The sequence below is a fragment of the Perca flavescens genome, chromosome 1 (assembly GCF_004354835.1).
Source record: "Perca flavescens isolate YP-PL-M2 chromosome 1, PFLA_1.0, whole genome shotgun sequence".
Classification (NCBI taxonomy): Eukaryota; Metazoa; Chordata; class Actinopteri; order Perciformes; family Percidae; genus Perca; species Perca flavescens.
Genome location: NC_041331.1, coordinates 26,727,422 through 26,743,866, shown reverse-complemented (window position 1 = coordinate 26,743,866; position 16,445 = coordinate 26,727,422). Strand labels below are relative to the sequence as shown.

The 16,445-nt window shown below is 38.8% G+C and overlaps 2 protein-coding genes across 3 annotated transcripts in view; one reads left to right on the top strand and one right to left on the bottom strand.

Annotated features, from left to right (window-relative positions):
* LOC114559672 (chromodomain Y-like protein 2) overlaps positions 1–10,562 on the top strand; it is a 28,715-nt gene extending 18,153 nt beyond the window's left edge. The window contains exons 3-7 of the mRNA XM_028584477.1: positions 1,540–1,757; positions 7,364–7,536; positions 7,608–7,818; positions 7,984–8,127; positions 8,214–10,562. Coding sequence (XP_028440278.1) covers positions 1,540–1,757; positions 7,364–7,536; positions 7,608–7,818; positions 7,984–8,127; positions 8,214–8,372 — 905 coding nt within the window. The 3' untranslated portion in view covers positions 8,373–10,562. The remainder of the gene's footprint in view (positions 1–1,539; positions 1,758–7,363; positions 7,537–7,607; positions 7,819–7,983; positions 8,128–8,213) is intronic.
* A 2,593-nt stretch (positions 10,563–13,155) lies between these two features.
* cmc2 (C-x(9)-C motif containing 2) lies at positions 13,156–15,574 on the bottom strand. 2 transcript variants are annotated; one of them, XM_028580180.1, is made up of 5 exons: positions 15,275–15,574; positions 14,909–14,982; positions 14,317–14,387; positions 14,152–14,223; positions 13,156–14,030 (listed from the first exon to the last, which is right to left on the bottom strand). In XM_028580180.1, exons 2-5 carry the CDS (start codon positions 14,943–14,945, stop codon positions 13,947–13,949), a joined length of 264 nt encoding a protein of 87 aa, XP_028435981.1. In that variant the 5' UTR covers positions 14,946–14,982; positions 15,275–15,574; the 3' UTR covers positions 13,156–13,946. The 2 variants fall into 2 exon arrangements, with proteins under 2 accessions (XP_028435981.1, XP_028435988.1); XM_028580187.1 differs by lacking the exon at positions 14,909–14,982 and having other exon boundaries at positions 14,317–14,433.
* Positions 15,575–16,445: the final 871 nt, after the last annotated feature.

Genomic DNA, 16,445 nt, shown 5'->3' with positions numbered 1-16,445 from the left:
AGCAATCATGTAACATTGGAAGCAGCAAAAAGTGAACCGCAGTCAGCATTTTTTCCTCAACCTTTATTGTTCGGACGTTTAGTTTTATTCACAGTTTTGTAATCTCCAATATCCAGTGCTGTCAAAACTGCTCCAAATGCTCCAAAGTCTAAACCCCAAGTTCATTCGGTACCCAGGAAACAAAGTTTGAAGTAGATTGGATGAACGGTTCATATGATATTTCAAAGACAGACCACACACACATACACACCCACACACACACACACACACACACACACACACAGAGGCTTCCCGATGTATTAATGTATTAGACAACTAAACAGTATTTAAACAGATTTTATTCTTATCCAAAGACTCTTTCTGTGAGAAATCCCCCCCTCCCTCTCCCCCCCAAAGGTCAATGAGTAATCATGTTAAATAATCGTGATTATGATTGTTTCCATAATCGAGCAGCCCTATTGTTATGTACATTATGTGCTAGTTGTGCTCTCTTGATTATTATTGTTTTTGCTGATTGTTATCGCCCAGCTCCCATCAACTTAAGCCATGTTATCATGTATTCAGCTGATGGCTATTGTTCTTCTGGTGCTACATCACCATCAATAACTACAGTTTTTGGATTCATGTCCCCTAGAGATTTCAGTGCTCCGATAAGTCATGGTTTCTTTGTGTGAAAAGGCCTGAAAACGATGAAAAGTAATGAAGACTACTTATTAAATGTAAAAGTTTCGCAAAGCAGCAAAAGAAATGTAGCTCTGTGTACGGTATTCAAGCTAGAAATATTCATGCAAACAACAAAAGTTTCAATTCAATGAATCCTGCAGTGACAGACAACTAACAGAAATGACTCACAACAACATTCCTACAAACAGTCTACACTTGCATGTACTTATATCTGACTCCATTCAAAGTTTATTTTAATGATAAAGAATTTTATTTTTAAACGAAAGATCCAAACCTTATGTTTTCCTAATAAGTTCAGAAGATCTGATTATGTTTTTGTATATATGTTGCATATGTTTACTGCTGCAATAACATCACAAATGCTGAAAATGCTATCTAGGAAATATCTTCTAAAGTATTAATTGCAAATACTGTATGCAGTAGTTTTTTTACTTTCCAACTCCCTGTTTTTATAATACACAGACACTGTCTCTGTCTCTTCTGTAAGACATAAGTAAAGATGAAGGAATGTCAGATTTAGTACAAAGAAATTTCTCTTTTTAGGAACCCTTATAGGAACCCTATAATTGAAGGCTTCGTCCTCTGGGAAAACATGATGTTCTTAGTCACTTTCGTGGAAATCGGACCATATATTTTAATACAGTAATTCCTGAATACAAAGTAGAAATGTTGGCCTTTACATTTTCAAATCAACCTCCTGGTTCAACTTTGACGTGCATGTCAACCAAAACCCAGGTTGAAAAATACAAAACATGTTACACCTACTTTTTTAACGTAATATATCATAAGTGTCTAATAGCTACTTAAGTCTGAGAAGACACATTTAACAGATTTGTCATCCCTCCTCTGTGTCAGGCTCCCCTCTGGCCAATGGCAAGATGCACCTACACAGCTCAGTAAAGCGGAAGTTGGCTGAGGAGAGAGGCTACGTGTTCGACAAGCGGCTCAGGTACAATGTGCGACAGAACGAGAGCAACTGTCGATTCCGAGACATCGTGGTCAGGAAGGAGGAAGGCTTCACGCATGTGCTGCTCTCCAGCCAAACAACAGACAACAACGCTCTGACACCAGAGGTGAGACAGGGGATGTACATTTGTCCCATATTGTTTGTGTGTTTCTCTCCATGTATCAATGTATTGTAGGTGCATCAGCTTAAAATGCATTAAAAATGGCGAAGTAATTAATAATGATCAAAAACAAATGATTAAGTAAATTACAAAATAATATGATTTAATTTACACTGACCTGAAAACAGGGAAAAGATAATGAATTGGCAATTAATTAATGTCTCATAAAATATACCTAACTATTAATTTGGAACTCTGATTAATCATTCAATTAATAACTACAACCAAAATGACTATCAATCTATCTAGCTATCGTCATTGTATAAAGCCCGCCTCAACGGTTGTGATTGGTGCCTCGATTTGGAGAAATTGGAAATGGGCTTGAATGGGCTCTTAGCCAGACTGACTTGCACAGCAAATCTCAAATTTGCCGTAAGTTCGTCAGGGTTTTCCCAGGCTGGGTACCTAACCTATAACCTGACTACCAAAAGATCACAACATTACAGTTCAGTGAATAATGTTAAACCAAATCAATAACAAACGTGTACATTTGGACAAACGTTAACAGTCCTGTGCTTAGCCGTGTCCCATAAACTATGCTATATGCTATTCCCAGTACGTTACCAGTCCATGCTTTGTTAGCTGGCTGGCCAGGCTGGAAAGAGTTGTCGGTTCCAAATGTTGAGTGATGCAGTCTTTTGTACTGTGTCCTATTGTGCAGGTCAGAGGCTAAGCACCTTGGTGCTAGCTCGCTTCGTGGTTTGCTGTTGCTTTAGCCGGCAGACTTTGTGTCATAGCGGCTGGTGCTACATTTGTTTACTCGAGGCAGGCTCTCGCGTTGCTAACGTAGGAAGAGTCTAGTGTGGGACTGCATGGTGGAGGTCAAAGAGCCATCCAGTGAGCCGAGAGAGGAGGTGAGTAAGAGAAAGAAGATGCAGCGGGGGTGGGGTTTTGTTCGATAAGATGACATCCGAGTTCAGAGGTCCGGCTCAGGTGCAACTCAGGTAAACTCTGGTAATTGAGTTCATTCATTGAAGTTTACAGGACGACCAGTTTAATAAGTAACACAAATGAACGCATCATCTGTGTCCCAGTGGTCCCTGCAGTATCAAGACCTACGTTTAATAATATAACTTTTTGATTGTATCCCAGTTGCCATGGATCTCTGTTTGTAAAATATAAATGAGCAAAGTTTCCTCATTAATTGCTGTAGAGATGGCCTGGAGCTATGCAGATACTCCTTAACTACTCCAGAGGGGGGGTCCAACTTTAGAAAACAGTTGTTTTATTTGACAGCTGCCAGGTGTGAATATGTTTAGCTGCATGAATCTGACACAGGGCATTGTTGAAAAAGAGCATGTATGCTCAGCAAAAAAGGTTAGGAAATAGCTCCTGGGCTCTGTCCTTAGTACTGATACAGAAAGTTCCTGTCGAACAAGATTTCTACAAGTAGAGTAATTAGGGGTGCATATAATCCAGCGTTATACCATCTGTTGTTATTGCAGCAAAATGTCAGTTGAACTATATAGTGCCACTGCTTTTTACGTAGAAATAACACTGACTAAAGATTGACGCTAACTTTTCTGTTTTGTCCAATTAGCTTCAGATCGTTTGGTTCAAACAGGCTGTTTGCAAGAAGGCTAACATCTGGAGAATCCTCAAAATATGATATTCGGCCTGCTAAAAAAAAAGCCCAAACCATTTGACAACTTGTTTGCTCCACTTTTACAATGTTACCCAGATCCTTTGATACAAAAGCAGCTGTTAAGATAAAAGGGTTAATTTTGCTTTTGCAATGACCGAATGTAATGATGACTGAAAACAAGTGTTTGTGCTTGATAAAATTAATAACAATAAGTTTTTAGGAAATTATTAATAGATTGCTGATGTACAATTGCATTGAACATCTTTGAAAACATGGTCTTTCTATTTTTAGGAGCACTTTTGATCAGGTCTGATTATATACCAGCTGAGTCTTCTCTACAGGCATTTAGGGTTTATAATTTACACGCTTTTGTGTTCACTGGTTTTCTCACAGTCTCCTCAGCAATTTGTCGATCACCTGCTAACTCCGTGTCAATCAAACATCTAGTGGCAGAACAAACTATAAATTCTTAATTCGAGAGTTGTGCTGTGACTTATTATAATCTGTCAGAGTGATGGACAGGTATGTACGAGTTCTATCAGAGCCTATAATTCTAACGTTGTATCTAACACTATACTGTACCTGTTTCGGAGTGTTTATGTGTAGACTTATGATTGCCACTGTCACAATGTGGGGCTTTACAAGAGGTTTGAAAATGACATCTTAATAATGCTGGGACGTCTACAACACTGAATGCGGTTTAATGGCTCTCTGCTCTGATGCTGTAGCTGCTTGCGTTGTGAGGATCCACTTGCAGAATTGGCTGCCTGCAGGAAAGCACCAGCCTGTGATTGGTTGCTCATTTGCACATTCCAATCAACAACAAGCTGCTCAATTAAAAAAATGTCCCCTGGAACTATTCAGTAATTTGCTTTTACAGTTCAGTAGATGCTTTCCCCGGTCTTTTTCGCTTTTGGAACTCTGTGTACCGACTATTGTGACATTTTCTTAGCTTCAGTTTCATTTTATAAAGGTATAATTGATGAAGTATCATGTGGTAACCAGCAGTTATTTTTTAATGTGTCAATATGACAAATAGTTTTTGGAATTATGCATAAATGGTTTTAAAATTGTCACAATTAACATGCCATTTTCTTACATTTACTCAGCATTAACTGATATTGATCCTTCAGTGTTAGCCTGCACAATGTCATTCCGGTGTATATTTACAATTTACTTTGCTGATATACTAATTAAGCAAACCATAAAGAAAATTCTAGTTTGTTAATTTATGAAACATTTAAAAAAAACTAATCTATTGTGAGGTGACACTTAGAAAACATTTTAAGGAAACAGATAACAGCTTCTTTTGAGGTCCATTAATATAATAGTGGGTTTAGTCCTAGATAATGGCATGTGTCACAACTATCCAGCTCTGGATCATAAATCATCATAAGTAAACAGGATTTCCCACCCCTCAGATTGTAGGATGCGTCTTATATCTTACACAGAGGGGGGGGGGGGTTCTGGCTTTGATACAGCACCGTGTGCACGGCAGCCTGTACTTCACAGGCACTGAAGTGGCCTAAACTGGGTGTGTACATGTGTGTGTGTGTGTGTGTACTTTCATGTGTGACAGTAAGCCCGTAAGCTGTGGGCTTATCAAACCGCTCTGATAGCTCCCTCACTGTCGCTCAGTCTTTGAAGCTACAGAAACAAGAGAGTCTGCGGATTTGCCTACTGAATGGCTTTTGAAAATCTTCAAAAATATCCCTGAATTTTTTTTTATCTAAACACTCAATGCTTGCTTTAAATGAGAAAGTTCCCCAAGTTGTTAACTGGTACTCTTTCCGTCACCTTTTTGACTTTTTGACACAGTAGCTGCGTCTGTGCTACTGATATTCAAATGTTTTAAGCTTCCTGTGTTTTATGACCATAATTGTACCAATAATAACACACTGACTACAAGACCCTGACATTATATTTTGACATATGAGCATATGTAGCATTTGACCTAGAACTGCAGTGGGATCCACAAAAACGCCTCTGAGACACCTTGTCCTAAATCATTCCCCATTCACTGTTTAGTGCATCATATTCACTGTCCACAATTTTATTTGAGTTTAAGTTTTGGCAATATCACCAGATCACTTGAGAATTGGGGGATTACATATCACACAAAAATCCATCTTGTCCATCATGCTATAAGTAATGCGTTTGTGTCTGAACTACCAGCTTACCGAACCAATCAGTGTCCGGCAAAGGAGCTAGTAGCAGCTACGGTATTGTTTTAGGTGTGCGTGGCAGCCGCGATTATTCGTTTAAAACCCTTCTCAGATGTTTCTGTGTAACAAACTATCTGGTGTGTCAGGTTAGCACTCGCTGCTTCTACAGTAAACGACTGTCTGTTCTATATGGAGCAGTGAATAAGTGAACAAGGTAGTGGTTTTGGATATAGCCCCAGATAAAGGCAAGTGTTTTCTGCTTTGAGAAATCAGAAACGGTCCTACAGAAAATAAGCACAAAAAAACATGTGATTGATTTACTTATACCCACTCCTACAGGTGGTGATTTCATTTCTAGATGCTTGCTGTTGCAAATTTTTGTTGTGGATACCACCTTTGTTTGTCTACGAATGTCCTTGAGGTATCCGCTCACTGCAAACAAATGTCTCTTCTTTCTCTCTGTTTCACTGACTGGAACCAGCATCTGCCCATCTCCTCTTCCTTTTTTGTATCTGAGCAGGACTTTTAATTCAATTTGCTAGAATAACGTCACTCGTAGTCACACACACACACACACACACACACACACACACACACACACACACACACACACACCACATTCTAGTTAATTCTGGGGACAGATTATGTGCTTGGTCATAGAGATTTAAATTAATTCGGAGGTTGAATGGTTAATATAGGTCAGGGGTGATAATCTAATTAAAATGCCGCAATAGAGTGGACTGCAGTGACATGGTGGTGTGGGTTTCCAGACGACTTCTTATCAGGTCGGCTGTCTGACAATGTAGGCTTTCTACCTTCTTCATCACATCAGACAAAGGCCAAACACATCTGCTGATATTAACTGGCAGAATGAAATGTGTCTCTCTGCACAGAATGCTATACTGGTCCCATTTGTTGAGGTATCATACTGCAAGTGTACTCAACTGAAGGCTGACCATTGACTTCTCTTACATCTCCTATTGATCCCACACTACAGCCAGCAGGAGTAGCTGCCGTCAACATACAGTCAAGTCAGTTGCTGCTGGCAGGCAGGCTGTCAAGGAAACCGGTTGCCCAGCAAGCGGTCATGTAAACATCTCACCTGCAGTCTGAGCTGCCCAGAATGTAATGTTAACTAGCTAGAAACAAGGTCACCACCAAAATCTTACTTTAATATTTGATATACTGTATATTTGATATACTTATACATATACTATACCAACATTGTTTTCCGGTGAGGGGATGACATTTGCTAAGGACATTTTCTAATTAAGGTTACTACATTATCAGGGTCTTAAATGTACTGCAAACTAATTATTCCGTCCACTTTGTTGAAAGAATGTGTTGCTTGTAGATGTTGTGGTAAAAAAGGATATATTGTCACTTTATTAATACATTTTGTATTGTTATTTGCAAGAAGATTAAAAGCACTAGGAGAAGAATTTAAACTATATTGGTTCTGAATATATAGGTACCTTTTACACCAGCACTTATACAACCTGATCCTGAAAATATGTGGCCCTTAAATTGCAAACATATTAATCCCATGGTGCCATATCTAGATGAATAGCGTTGTTGTGAATGCACTTTTTCATAAGCTGTGAGTATTGTAGGAAAGGAAATAAGCATTGTAGCATTCTCCGAGTTTGTCGTTATTTATTCTAGGCCTGTTGTTTTCGAGTAGATGTCAAGCCTTACTCTAGGGACTGGATATCTATAAATGTATCTTTTTTTTCTCAACCTTTCTTTATGTGTCAGGTGAGTTAAGAATGTAATACGCATCTCCTCCTATTTCTCTTCAGATCATGAAGGAAGTGTGTCGAGCTCTGGGTAATGCAGCTGCTGATGACAGTAAATTATTATTGCTCAGCTCCGTGGGGACTGTTTTCTGCAGTGGCCTGGAGCCGTCGTATCTGATAGGCCGTCTGTCCACTGACCGCAGAAAAGAGAGCAGCCGCATCACAGATGCCGTACGGTAAGAAGAAATCATTCATCAATCCATTAGACTTGACTGGTTTAGTACTGATCGTTCTGTGACCCCTTTAGGGAGTTTGTGTTGGCATTCATCCACTTCAAGAAACCCATTGTGGCAGCAGTAAACGGACCTGCTCTGGGCTTAGGGGCTTCCATCCTGCCCCTGTGTGATGTGGTGTGGGCCAGTGAGAGGGCCTGGTTCCAAACTCCATGTGCAGCCCTCCACCTCACTCCTTCTGGATGCTCTTCCTACACCTTCCCCCAGATCCTTGGCGTAGCACTGGTGGGTCCCAACAATGTCAAGGCTCTTGGCAAATTTCACTTGATCTAATTTGATTTCTCTGATAACCAACTGATTACCCTGTGTTTACCCAAATCAAACATGTTTAGAGTGCATGACATATTGAAAATGCTTTGTTATTCCCCCGCTTTCTGTCCCCAATGGTAGGCCAATGAGATGCTGTTCTGTGGAAGAAAACTTACAGCACAAGAAGCATGCAGTCGAGGTCTGGTGTCGCAGGTCTTCTGGCCAACCACATTTAACCAAGAAGTGATGCTGCGTGTGAAGGAAATGGCATCATGCAATGCAGTGGTAGGTCCTGATCTAGATGAGCCAGGGCAAAGCCTTTTTTTTTATGCCACCAAATAACCCTCCATCCTTTCCGTGTGTTTAAAAAGGTTTTAGAAGAATCCAAATGCCTGGTGAGGAGTATCCTCATGCCAGTCCTGGAGGAAGTGAATGACAAAGAGTGCCGGATGCTGAAGCAGCTGTGGTGTTCAACCAAAGGACTAGAGGCACTCTTCAGTTACCTGCACAACAAGGCGTATGAGAAGTGATCATCCACACCCAGAAAACCGATGGCTGTGGGTCAAAGGTTATCTACAGAAGGACATCCAGGATGATAACGGTGTGATCTCAAATTGAAGGAAAGGTTGCATTAAGGGTCTTGTTTCCATCCATCAGCAGAGGGGATTCTCTGGAGTTTCTGTTCACTTCCATGTCTACCAACAATAAGTGATCATCTTTTTCTTCTGTGAATCAACATATATTTATTGGACCCATAACTGTCCAGATGTTTTATTCTTCGAATGAGTCAAAGAGGAAAGGGCCAAATGTGCATTGCTTAAATACACACTGAAGGTGGTTCCTCAGGGAGATACAGAGTGTCTCTGTACATATGTATGTGTTTATGAAATGATCAGGACGTCTGAAATCAGTGTATGTCTGATAGCACATGATAAATATGCGATAATATATATATTGATTATATATTTATTTCAAGAGTGTAAAACAGTTTCTTTCTGAATATAAGGATTTCCTTTGGCTTATCGTATTGAGCTGAAATGTAAATCATTGTTTGCATGAGGACAGTTTCTTGCTCCTTACATGCACATTCCATCCCCTCTGTATGGACAGAAGAAAACTGGCCACAAATGTTCATACATGCTCATACCTGTCAGTGGATCACATTCAGTGACTGCTTTAAACTTCATGAAACACTTAAAAGAAATCTAAGCTTTTGTTCTTTGTTTTTCATCACGCTATTCATTGTTCATACTGTAAAGTCTTGATTACACCAAACTGACATCTTGTTTGCCACTAAATTCATTATCATTATCACAAACACAATAAATTTGCTTCCGTTACATGAAATCAAGATTAATACCCATGTACTAACGAGACCGTCTGGTGATTAGTGCATAAGTAAATACAATATAATCCTCATATTGTCAACATCCATCTGCTTTTCGTTTTTTTTTTTCACCTGCAACAAAAATGTCAAGAGAATGATTAAACTTTTTATGAATACAAATAAAATCATTAAATGCTAATCAGAAAGATAAGTGGAAATGGAGAACACTGGAAGCCTCATGGAAATGCTAGCACTAAATATACAAATGTGTCCGTTCTTAATCAAATGGCACTTTGGGTTTGAGTACAAAATTACTTTATATGATTAAAGTAAGCTGGTTAATGTGGCTCGGGAAAGGGAAGTTTGGGGTCCCCTGCTGGAGCTGCTCCCCCCGTGACCCGACACCGGATAAGCGGACGAAGATGGATGGATTAAATGAAGGGGTGGCACATATCACATGGAATGATTCAGTAATAGATTTTATCCCATTTAGTTTGAGCTACATGTAGTAGCCGTGCATGCTGTACCGTGGTGGTTCATATGTATAACCTGGCTTCCAGTTATCAGTGCAGAAAGTCATTGTGTGAAATGCGTGATCATCATGCTGACATTACCTGACAGTTATATAGTTGTGTATTTCTTTTTAGAGCACACAAAAGAGATGATAATCACTTGGTCCTCGTGTCAATCACATTGTGACTACACTAATTGTCAGTGATCTATATTGTGGAAACGCAAACAGTCGTGTAGCTGGAGTCAACGTTGTCCTTAACTGCATGTGATGATCCAAGATTTTAAGAAATTTTATATTACGATGTGTATTATACTTAGGAATCTATTTTCTTTTACCAAAAAAATGTAGGTCTGTGAAAATTGTTTTGTAAATCTCGGAAGATATTTGTCAATTTTTGCAGTGGTACACATGCAGTACAGAATGGTATATAATGTGGACTGTTTTGTGTAACTAATGGCATGTAATATACTGTACATATACATGTGTTGCTTGTCTGAATACCTTGTATTTCAGGGTATGTTTTGTATAAACATTGTAAGTATTGTTAGAAATGGTGCCGTTTATTTTTGTATTTATTTGAGATAACTGTTTGAATGTGCAGTGCCATGTGGTTTCCTTTGCTCCAGAAGAACCCCAACTCTCTTCATCATACTTTCTAAATAATCCCAAAAAAACTTTGAACAAAATGGGTCAGGTCATTTATACATGCATTATTTCAAAACCAAAATGTTTAAACACTATTCTCACTTGAATGTTAACATTTTCAGTTGACATGAAATTAGGTATTTTGTTGTAAATTATCAAAAGGCATCTCAGATAATTAGGGCTGGGTATCGTTCAAACATTTTTTGATACCGGTACCGATACCAATACCATGACTTCGATACCGGTTCCTGAACAATACTTTTTTCAATACCAATTTTATAAAATCCATTTTAACAAAAATAGATTACAACATTACACATTATGGCACAAATCTTTTTTTATTTATTTTTCAGCTCCTACTACGTACTGTGCGTAACATAGTTTTTCCTTGGGTGTAGGGTCCCAAGAAGAGATGAGACCGGCCTGTGTAACGTGGCTACTGAATGCAAATCATTCAGCTCTGCTGAGCTATAATCATACTGATCCTTCAAAACATGGGTCTTCTTTTCAGCATGTCACCTGGGATATAAAATGTTTTTCATTACTTGTTTTGAACTATTAGTTTCTCTTTTAGGCATTGAATCCAAATTCCCACCTCAGCATGAAGTTTGAAGTGGGCTTGATAATAAAAGTTGAAGTAAATAAGTTATAACATAAAAAGAACTACTCATAGTTGCTCCCTTATTTATTGCAAATGACTGTGTTTGTCTTTTATAACCACAATATCATGTATGGTCCCATGTATGTGTTTCCCTATGGTGTTTCCTTATTCATGTTTTTTTTTCTCCCCACATTGTCTCAAAGCACACCTTGGGGTGCCTTACAATTTAAATATCTGTCAAAGTCAAAGATTGATCCACACGTTGTGATGGGTAGAGTGAGCTGCTTCAAATAAAGAAACAGTGCTTTCACAATGTGTTTTTTGTTTTACATTTCCTCAAACCACTAGACGTTTGTCGGTGGTTTTCTATTAGATAGATAGATAGATAGATAGAGAGATAGATATGAATTCCCAGTCAGCTAACCTAACCTTACCTCAACACTGAGTGAACCTCATCACAACTTTGATTTGGTAGGTAAGGTCACATACCGAACGCCCATGATACCACCCAGTAGTAAATAAAAAGCAAATATTCACTAAAATAATTGTATCAATAAGAAAAAGCATGTCCACAGTCGATGTCTCTTTTGGCTGTCATATTGCAATATTTAACAAAAAAGTATTCAGAGCTTCATTTTGAAATGTTTTCTGGTCACATCTTTCAGTGCTGTTTTCTTTGAACTCAGTCCAGTTGTTGGACAGGCAGGCACTTGCTATTTCCTGTGATGTTTGTGAGGAAGTAAGAGTCCTTCAAAATAAGGTGAAGAAAATCTAAGCATAAAAGTCCACTTAATAATGATTCTGAGCCCTTTAACAGCATATAATGTTGATATATCTGAGTATTCACTCAGCAAACAGAGATGTCATGAACTAAATGTGAACTTTTAGTAACGTGAACACAAGGTCATCGACCAAGGGCTGTAGACAGCCAAAGAAAGATTGAGGAGACCATCCTTAGACAAAGAGAGGGGTTAGGTGACCACTAGTCTATATCTTTCGCGTTCCACTTCTGCGATTGTTCCGCCGGATGCATATGTATTTTCCGTTTCCTTCCACTTTCTTTGTGGATTGATGAGGACTATTGTTAACTGCACCTCAGATCTCTGCATGGTAAATCCAGACAGCTAGCTAGACTATCTGTCCAATCTGAGTTATCTCTCGCAAGACTATTTTACAGCGGTTCTGTGTGGAGCGTAGCACTGCCCAGGACGATTCTGATTGGTTTAAAGAAATGTCATTAAACCAGAGCACGTTTTCCTCCTATCCCCGAATGCTATGTGGAGTAGCCAGACCCTCCTTCAGCGCGCTTTGGAGGAGGTTCTGGCAAAGCAAGACTAGGTGACCACTAGTTAACATGTAACCGAAGATTCCCATTTAGGAGACATGACACCTTTACCAGCTCCAGTTGCTGAATAAAGACCATGAGATGCAGTTGAAATCTTTAAAATATTAATAACTGGACCTTAGATTCTCTTTTTAGATTTAGATTCTTGAATGCGTAAACGTCTCTTTTTAATACCACAGAATGTTATTCCCATTTAGCAGTCATTCCGGTCAAAGTGTTTTTTTTTTTTGCTAAAACAGACCCTTACACATTAAGAGACTTTAGCTTAGGGCTGGGCGATATGGAGAAAATCAAATATCACGATATTTTTGACCAAATACCTGGATATCGATACCGCAACGATATTGTAGTGTTGACTAATGGTGCTTTCACAAAATATTTACACAATGAGATTTTTGATAAATGATCATCAGTAATGTGGATATAATGACTAAGTGGGTAAAGGCAAATACCGGTAATAGGACAGTTACAACAGGCTAGTAAGTTCAGAAAATGACACAACTTTACTGTAATGCAGCCTTTAAAACCAGGAAAAGACAACACTTATGCCATATTACGATATCCAAAATCTAAGACGATATCTAGTCTCATATCACGATAGATATAATATCAATATATTGCCCAGCTCTACTTTAGCTTCATAGCTACTATTGCTAGCAGTAGTGACAGTGCTTGCTATAGTCTCCTGCGTGAACAATCCACCGTTGCAACAATCCCACTTGAGGTTTATAGATGTACAATATCTCCCAGCAGCCCGTGAACAGATACAAAAAATATTTTACAACTATTCTTATGTTATAAATGTAAATGCTTTTATGACTTTTCTGCAGATATTGACTGCTACTTGGGTTTACAATGATGACACACTATCAAAGCATGGATTCTTAAATGAACTGATAATTTCACTTTATTTGAAAGCAATCAAACTTGAACATGATTTCCCATTCAAATAAACGTTCAAACAAAGAGTGTGTTCAATATGTATGTTCATGGGTGGATGTTCAAATTGATAGTAAATCCCAGCGATTGGTCATCCTGTTATGGGTCTTTTTTTATTTTTTTTCCCCCTTTTACATGCATCTCCGATACCCCAAAATTGACTCTTCCTGTTTTCATGAATAAAACAGATACCAGAATATTCCTGAGGTGTTCTGCCAACTTAAATAATGGTTTGATGAAAGGGTTCTGCCCCCAGCTACACTAATCTCTTTGATGGAGCTGTAGAGTACTGCTACTACAGAGGGGGGAAATAAATGATGATCTCCAACAGCAATCTTTAATCCAAAGTACTAGATGCTATTGTTTTATGCTGACCTAAAATGCAAGTTTAAGTCTGTACAGATAGTAAAAAGTCAAAAGTGTGTTAAAAGGGTTCACACCACAGCAAATATAGGAGAAAGCTGTGCATGTTAACCTATCATTGCTGGTATATGATCCCAATATTTAAATAATTTGCCTCTCAACTGAAACCAAATAATACATAGTAATAACAGCACATGACACTTCGGTCAATGCTAATAGAATACACACTCCGCTGAATGTACAAAGAGACTTCCTCTGTCTTGAAATAAGAACAGCAGGGGAGGCCTGTTACACAGTGTCATGCTTAATTGAATTTCCTTTTATCTCAATACTTTTAACTTGCAGTGGCAAAGTTGCAGTAAAATGTCCTTCAGAGATGCTCTTTGGGCCCTTCTTTCAGCCTCTTCTTCATCTCTTGTGCATGCTGCTTGCTGCGCTCCCGCTTTTCCAGTCTCTGTTGAATGGTAAGGAAACAAAGAAAGCATTAATAATTATAAAAAAAGGTTTTAATACCAAAAAGTTGTCAGAGCGCTTGTTGCGTCTCATTCACAAGTGCATTAAAATAACTGACGGACCTCTTGCTTCAGGCAGCGACGCATAGCGCGGTCCACATCGTTACACGTGCCAAAGAACTTCAAGACATTGTGCTGAGGGTAACATGAAACAAGATTTACATGGTGGGTTTTCTGTGTATATGAAGCACACAGCAATAAAAAAATTAAATTGAGAGAGTGATGTACCTCAGTGTGGCACTGCCTCAGAAGAGTTATCAGTTCATTACACTCATCTGTGTGCAGGTGAGGTGAAAGGTCAGGGTGCATGTTGAGTTAAGGGCTTACTGTACCTCCGCGGCCATACTGAAAATTCACAAACAAGAGGAGCATTGATCGAGGAGCACTGAGTTGACGATTACTGTGGAATATTACTGTAAGAGATGTCATTTAGTGGCAACACATTTGCCTTTAAACGTAGTTTTGCTTTCTGCACTGCAGTACTGCACTTTTCCATTACATAGGAACATGCTAAACATACTAAGGCTGCAACCAATGGTTCTTTTTATTATCGATTTGTGCATTTAGTTTATTAATTAATCCAGTCTAGAAAATGTCCAAAAAATAGAGTCAAAATGTCACATGTTCCCAGAGCCAAATGTGACATCTTCAAATTGCTTTTTTTGACTAAAATCTGGAATGGGTGGATGTTTTGCATTTTTGCTTGATAAATGGCTTAAATAATTAATCGACTGAGCAATTGTTTCATCGCTACTTTATACACACCAGGTCAACTCAGCATTGCTACGCTTATGCAGAGGACATGATGTTTAAAGGATACTAATGCCTCCCCATCCCTCTCCTTCCTGAGCTGTCATTGTAATGATGGGGATTGTTTTTCCAGTGGACACTTACCTGCACACACACACACACACACACACACACACACACACACACACACACACACACACACACACACACACACACACACAGAGAGGGAGAGTATACATAAATGTGACAATGTGACTCTACCTGCATTCACCCTGAATGCTCTGGTCAAGATGTCTCTAGATCATGCTCGCTTAGATATTAGGTGTTTTGACATTGGATTGTAATATAATAACTTCTTACACATACTGTTTATCTACTGGTTTATTACGTGCTATTTAATAACACTTGCAACACACTGCAACTATGATACCCTTACCAGTGGGAAGGATATGTCATCTGAATAGTGTCCCAGGAAACCTCGGTGAAATGTCACGTTAGCTAACTGCTAATGTTAGGCCTCAGCTGTAACACAGCATAGATCCACGCAAGAACTACGTATGGTTTCGTCTTTCTCCCCGTAGAATAACGACGCAGGTTACTACTCTACAGTTTTGACTACATATGCTGGTCTTGGTACTAACGCGAATGTAACCTACAAAAACTGCAAGGACCTGTAGGACACGCTGCCTGATACGACCATGGCTGTATTATGACAACACTTGAAGCTTTTTGTAACTGCTTGGCGAATTGAGTGACAATGGTGAACCAGCGAATCGGCATTCGCTTTTTTTCTCAACACACCAATGGCATGCGTTCTTATCATAAAAGGCGGGACATTTCATGACGGATGTTTACAGGAGATACAAGATGTTTCTTCTTAACGTACTTCCGTTTTAGCTTATGGATGCATTTCACATTTGTTTTGTTTTACGCTTGGCCTGTTGTCCTTTTTAACGATCAATGCCAGTGATGGACATAAATGCTTGATTTGCATGATTCCACTTGATAATGTTTTGCATCTCAAAAGCATTTGAGATGATGGCACTTCTGCTGCACTGTTCCATACTGGTGGACAAAGGGCCCACTGTGACCTTAACTTACTTTTTTTTTTTTTTTTTATAGTGACTGGACTGAAGTGGGATCTTAAACGATAGCAATTTTCTTTGAGCACCAGAGAAATGCTCATAGGAAATTGTTAACAATGGAAAACAGATTTGTGTATGTATCAGAACTTTGTTTTTTCTACTTTCCCTCACACTTATTCTCACAATCCCTCACATGTGTCTCGTGACGCTTGGGACCTGACCCTAAGTTTGTTTGGAAACAGTTTCAGTTTGTTCACAAAACAGTTAAAAAATACAAGTACGACCAAGAAATAATGAACATATGTTAAATGGGACAACCTGGTAAGCTCCATTTAACTTAACTACCTAACTCTATATGAAGTAGTTCAAACTAGCTCCACCTCACATTGATGCATCGGTGTGAACAATATTTTGTCACAGAGAATATTTTACTACATTTTATTGTTGATGCTTTAAGTTCATATACGGACTTCTGTACTTTTACTTGAGAATTTGGAATGTCTTTTACTTGCAATGTATGAT